The following is a 6,269-nucleotide window of genomic DNA, read 5'->3' as shown; positions in this document are numbered from 1 at the left end:
AACCCCTGTAGCACCCACAACTTCCTGTGCTAATCATGCAGAGAGGCAGGCAGCAGATCAACTTTCAAATTAGAGCCACTGACTGCTGATGCAATGGGGGAACGGTCGCTCTGACAAGGTAACCTGGGCAACCTAAGGGGAACCCTATAATGGGGATTACAATGGTTGCCGTGCTGTGTGCACACAGTGGAATTGGGTATGTATTAGATTTTAAATGAATTTGAATGGAGAGGTCGCCGGCCCAGTCAAAATTGCATTCCCTTTGGCAATTGTTCTAAGGCCAGCCTCGCCATGGAAGGAGGCAGGAGAAAAGATAAGGGTGCTCAGTAGTTCCTTGGCTGTTTATCTAATTCTTCATTTGATCTATTCTTCTTTCATTTGTATATTATTGGAGGCGAGAAAGGAAGCCATTTAGGTTTTATGGCAACACGTTTTGTCAAGTAGAGGAAGAGTAAGTACATTGTCAAGTAATAAAGCACACTTTATAAAAAAACGCTTTATTTACAACAGTCAGAAAAGAGGAAGAGTGAAAATAAGCTGTGCATGGATATTTCATCTCACTCAATGATGACATACAGTACCGTACGGCCATGGAAACAACGGGAAATGTATAATCAAACCCATGCATCTTGGCAGTATTCCAGAGAGTGACTTTCCTTCTGTAGATTAACATTTGCGGCAAAAGAGAGAGCTGGGCTATAGTAGGCTGTTATACAACTGGTATGGCCTGGCAGACGTTACTGAAGAGGGTTGTGAATATTATACAGATAATCGATCAAGTAGATAGCCTATAAACTCTTTATCACAACCATGATACTATTCTGTTGCATCTGTTCCAGCACGGCCACACCAGATTAAACAGCTTTTTTTAAAACAAATTATTTTCAAATAATGGTGTTAGTCTTGTCAGTGTATGTGGGACAAATCACAGGTCATGAGGGAGAGGGGCAGAACTAAGTGTTGCAGAGTAGGAAGGACAGCTGTAAAATTACAAATAAATACACCACATAAACACAATTCACAGTAATGTAATACATTTCAAACAAGGCTGAACAAGTCCTCTCAGCTCTCTCACTAAATAGGAATCAAGCCAAGCGTAGATTCTCCAAACAACATTAGGAGTGTAACAGCCCTGAGGTTTATCTGTGTGATGTGTTTGCTAATGATTTCAGGCCGTTCTCAAAGTTCTGAGGGTTACTAGATCTGCACTTTCCTTGCCAGCTGGTTTTTTTTTCCAACAGGAAGAGCATCTTATGTCGAGAGAGAGAAGCACAGAGAATTCTAATCCAAAGGCAATAACTCTTCCTGTGTGGTAAAGCTGATACATGCATACGGACTCATAGTCATATGTACATACATTAAAATGTGAGATAAGGTCCCCATGTTAAAATCCTATTGAATAGCTGTCTTTTCATTTCAAATACAGCTTTTCAGTCAGTTGTATTTAGCTGTGGGTTTCTATTAACATTGTAGCTATGGGGTAGACTAAAAGCTACTTATATTGCGTGTGTATGATGGGCAACAGCGTGAATACTGGTGCAACAAGAAAACCAACACAAAAGCAATGTTTTCACATTGAAAATGCTTTAATAGGATAAGTACTGAGGGGATGCTGAGTTAAGGGTGGGGAGGAGCAGATGCAGCTTGAAAAGAAGAGTCTTCAGTCAGCAGCAGAGGACGGGATTTCCATCAGCAGTGAAACACTGAAAGGCAGGAGAAGAGAGGAGTCGTGACCCTGTGTAAGCATCCAGTACAGGCAGCAGAGTAGAGAGGTCTAGCCAGCAGAGTGGTTCTCATTTATTGACCTATGCAATGGCTCGTGCTGCTATGAACAGGTTGTATGAAAGGAAAACCTCACAGGAGGCCCCAGAGTAGTTAATAAAGCTGATTACTGTTTTCATCGATCCATTAAAAGGCCATGCAATTGTCTCAAGATGTAGGTCAATGCATCTGCTTCCTTACGAAAATGTCATTGTGAAATATGTTCATTATAGATTTGCAGGACTCAGAAGTGAATGTATGTGTTGAAGCTACAATCACATGAACTCTGGTGGAAAGTAGTCAGAAATCAATGTTTTTACTGTCACCCAAGACATATACATTAAATTGATAAATGGAAGGCCACACATACTGTACACATATTACATGAAGCAAAATTACATTTGGCTGAGTGTGTGTAGAGATTGAATTGTGCTGATTGTGGGTTAAGCAAATAATGCTCATGATCTTACTGGTGGGCCTCAAACATTCCTCTCACAAACAAAGGAGACCTTTGAGAGGGATTGATGCCTAGTATTGTCCGTCAAGAGACCATGGCTGTCTATGTTACTAAAGTAATCACAGGACATGGAACAGGTAAGGAACAGGATTAATGACCATCCAATAGGATAATTGTTATTCATCATAAGTGAGTTGATAAAAGGTGTGCCTGTTCAAAAGAAATAGACAAACTAACTGTGATGTGAAAGAGTGAAAGCTAATGTTTGTTGTGAGTCCAATTGGGAACACACAGGACACATACAGATGATGACACCTGTGTGACAATACATAATTCTACCATTACACTACAACTGAAGGAGATCGGTTGCCATTACACCTTGTTGGCCATTCCATGACATCATCAAAGACCAACGCAAGGAAGGTGGCTTGATCTTCAGCACCAAGATGAGTCTCTTTGGAGATGAATGCTCCAGAGTTTAATGATATTATTCCAGCAACAAAGTGTAACTTTTCTTGCATGTAAATAATCTTAAATAGATCTAAACTGTACCTTTGTGTCAAGGTATTGTGAGATCCCAATAATGATTTAATACCATTGCAAGTAATGTTTGTCAGTCTTTATAATCTGTAGGTAAAATTGGAATTGGATCAAATATAGCTCATCAAGAAATTGGTGGGAGGAAGTTAGGGGAGTATTGTGCAAATATAAACTATTGTGTCTACTTCCCAATAGCAGTGTATCAACTGTGCATGCTGGGGCTACTAAAACATGTAAATAGAAATGCACTGGACACTAGAAAGGTGTTATGCCAGGCAACATGGTGTTCTTGACACCAAATCCCAGGTATACAAATGGGGCCATAACATAATCATAACCTAATAACCATGGTAGTGTAAAGTCCCAAACACACATGCTCAAATAACAAAATGCACATTCAGTTGAATCAGTTCCAGCTGATTTATTCAGTTGTCAAGATACATACTTCAGCATGACGACAAGTAACGCATTTCATTTGCTACAAAAACGCGGATGGTCCATTTGTAAGAGTAGCCTATATTGCACAAAATAATGAAGAAAACAATATGTGCCATTAAGATGATAAAATGCAAAAAGAAAATCCAGTTTCACACCTGCTATCTGGGACCCATTCACACCGATATACATAAACTCCTAACTTTACTATTTTACAGAACATATACAATCTTGAATCTAGTACCAGCAATGAGGTCTATATTCCCCAATTCCAATTTACTCCTTAAACGCACCACATCTGATCTACTTCTGTACATGTATACCATATCTTACAATAATCGCAAGGCATTTAAATGCAAGTTGATATCATTTAACCTTGCATGCTAGAAGAAAATGAAACCGGGTAGAAGTGCCTGAAAAACCCTCACTGAAAGCACAGCAAGAACATTCCCTTTAACTGTACAAAAATATGCCCGAAAATATTTTACTTTTTTTAAAAAGATGAGGTATGTTGGTTATGTATCAAAATGCTTCCTGCCATACCTGTGTTCTATAGCGGTTTAGCCAACTTATCATTTCCATACCAGGAGGGAATCGGAACTGATAACAAAAATAAACAGTTGTGGAATACAGAAATCACATAAAACCTTTTTGAAAGTTACATCCTGAACAGTGTCTCAGATTTGCCTCGAATCAGCCCAGCCGTGTTTCAGACCCAAGTAGTTACAAGTGGGATGGGAATGCATAGTTCAGATTCTACTCTTCATGGTCCACTTAATGAGCAGTTTCACTGCAGACCCGAGGAAAATCCATAAAACCCTGTCATGGTGACAACATGTCACTGTTTTTGCAATAGTACCACTTTGTAACGAATCTTGTTTCAGTTGGTAGAGCCTTCTTCCCTCCAAGGCAACCACGGGGGCTGGGAACAACCTGATCATAACAGAGGTGCCTTCTTGAATTTAGTAAGTGAACACCAAGTCTGAAAAGTTCGCCTCGAGCCAATCCCCGGCAATCATTTCACTCAGCTCAGGGGTGCAATAGTCTGGGAATTCAAAGTGAGAGCTTAGACTGCCCTCACTGAAAGAGTCCAAGTCCTTATCCACCAAGGAAAAAGACAGATTTCCTGAATGCGAGTTACCCAGCTCCGATCCATGAGCACCGGAGGCCAAGTTTACACTGAAGTCAACCAGTAAGTCATCCGCGTCCTCGCTGGAGCTGGACGAGGTGGAAACCGACCTGAATGAAGATGCTGGTGAGAGTGAAGCACTTGTGCTCTGCTTGGTAATGTTCTTGAAATTGTAGAACAGTCTGTTGGGAGCTGCGTTGGCATTCCTCGACTCCTCGTACATGCTTGCGCCCTCCGACTCAGCGGTGGAACTCAGAGTAGGACTCGCGGGCACTTTGGCGATGTTGTACGGCATGGGCTCCTCGTCTTCCTCCACCCGAATCCGAGAGGACAGTTCCTCCTCGTAGTCCTCCTCGTCGTCATCATCGTCATCTTCCTCATCGTCAGTAAACTCCCTTTTAACGGATTTGCTGGTCTTAAAGCTGGTAAAAACGTAGTCGTAGCGGGGGTCGTGAGAGGGTCTTGTTGTGGTCACCGCCTTGGTCGTTTTCAATTTCGTAAATTTCTTCGCGGGAGCTTTGACCGGTCTGATGATGGTCTTCTCCGGTGACTGCGCAGCTGGTTTTGTGGAACTGTCAAGCTTTGGTTTCTTCTTGGGTCTGTACTTGTAGTCAGGGTAATCGGCCATGTGTTTTAGCCGGAGCCTCTCGGCTTCCCTGATGAAGGGAATCTTTTCACTGTCCTTAAGCATTTTCCACCGCTTTCCAAGTCTTTTGGAGATTTCAGCGTTGTGCATGTCCGGAGACTGCTCCATGATCTTTCTCCTCTCAATTTTCGACCAAACCATAAATGCATTCATGGGTCGTTTGATATGACCGGTCGCTGTCTTGCACCAGTCGGGTTTTTGCGGCACCGGGCTCGGGCTGCACGCCATCAGTTCGTTCTCCTCAGTGTCAGTAGCTTCCCTGGACATGCTGCTCTCCGTTTCGCTGTGTTCTATTTGTTGCACCATGTTCGGCCGTGAGATTCAAAGCCACTGCAGGATATAAACTACCCGCAGTCACTTTCTGCTAACTCTGCTTTGCTAGCTTTTGTCACTGCACACTTCTAGCTCATTCAAACCAACCTCTTGTCTTTTCCCAAAGTTACCAACTGCCTTCTTAACTAGTTCTTTGGTCTTTCATATCGGTTACGTCATTTTTAATTACCCAATCACAGCTCATCTCTCCGCCCAGCAGCCTCCAGACATTCCGTTAACCCTTCGCTGCCGCTCGAGATTTCATTGGTGGCATGGCATGTGGGGGCGGAGCCTTCCTGCTGTCTGGACATGGAGTGCGAGACAGGAATATTGAATGCATTCTGGTAATGTCAGAGACAAGTGTAGTCTACATCATTCAGTCTTCTACATAGGCTGGAAGCAGCTGTATGGCATTGTTTTCCCCTCACCAAAAGGTGTCTGTGTACTGTATTCATGATAAGGTGGTATTGGGGCAGAGGTACATGACGCCTGAGCACTGTAATGTGTATCATGAAGGCAGTGGCATAACCATAAAGGTGTGTATTTAATACATGTTACTCTGTTGTGTGCTACACTGCACTTATTTTACTGTACAGACATACTGCAGGTGACTATATTATTGAGAGAATACATGTGCGTCATTGAAAAAAACAAACATGTTTTCTCTAACAACACACACACACACACACACACACACACACACACACACACACACAGCAAAGACATATACAGAGATTGCTGTGTCAAGGAATAGTGCAGCCTCTCACTGTAGACCACCCTAGCATCAGTCCTCTTGGCCCGCTGCCAGTTTCAGCTCTTATATGGCTTTCTAGCTCTTTTTTGGCCCCTAGAGGGCAATCATTTACCCCTCATGCTCTCCACCAACCCCTCCTCTCTGCTCTCACCCCATTCAATCTAATGTGGTGACACATTAGAAATGCAGAGAGAGAGAGAGAGAGAGAGAGAGAGAGAGAGAGAGAGAGAGAGAG

At 42.6% G+C, this 6,269-nt stretch overlaps 1 protein-coding gene across 1 annotated transcript; it reads right to left on the bottom strand.

Annotated features, from left to right (window-relative positions):
- Positions 1-3,164: 3,164 nt before the first annotated feature.
- sox11b (SRY-box transcription factor 11b) lies at positions 3,165-5,394 on the bottom strand. The gene has a single exon (XM_083688886.1). The coding sequence runs from the start codon at positions 5,272-5,274 to the stop codon at positions 4,156-4,158; it is 1,119 nt and encodes a 372-aa protein (XP_083545012.1). The 5' UTR covers positions 5,275-5,394; the 3' UTR covers positions 3,165-4,155.
- Between the last annotated feature and the right edge of the window lie 875 nt (positions 5,395-6,269).

This window comes from Argentina silus (genome assembly GCF_951799395.1).
Source record: "Argentina silus genome assembly, chromosome: 17".
In the NCBI taxonomy this organism is placed as follows: Eukaryota; Metazoa; Chordata; class Actinopteri; order Argentiniformes; family Argentinidae; genus Argentina; species Argentina silus.
Note: the sequence above shows the minus strand (reverse complement) of the source record. Positions and strands in the feature narration are given on the sequence as shown.

What these genes read in the sequence shown, in the direction of transcription:
- sox11b (XM_083688886.1), bottom strand. Translation starts at nt 5,274, where the DNA reads ATGGTGCAACAAATAGAACACAGCGAAACGGAGAGCAGCATGTCCAGG.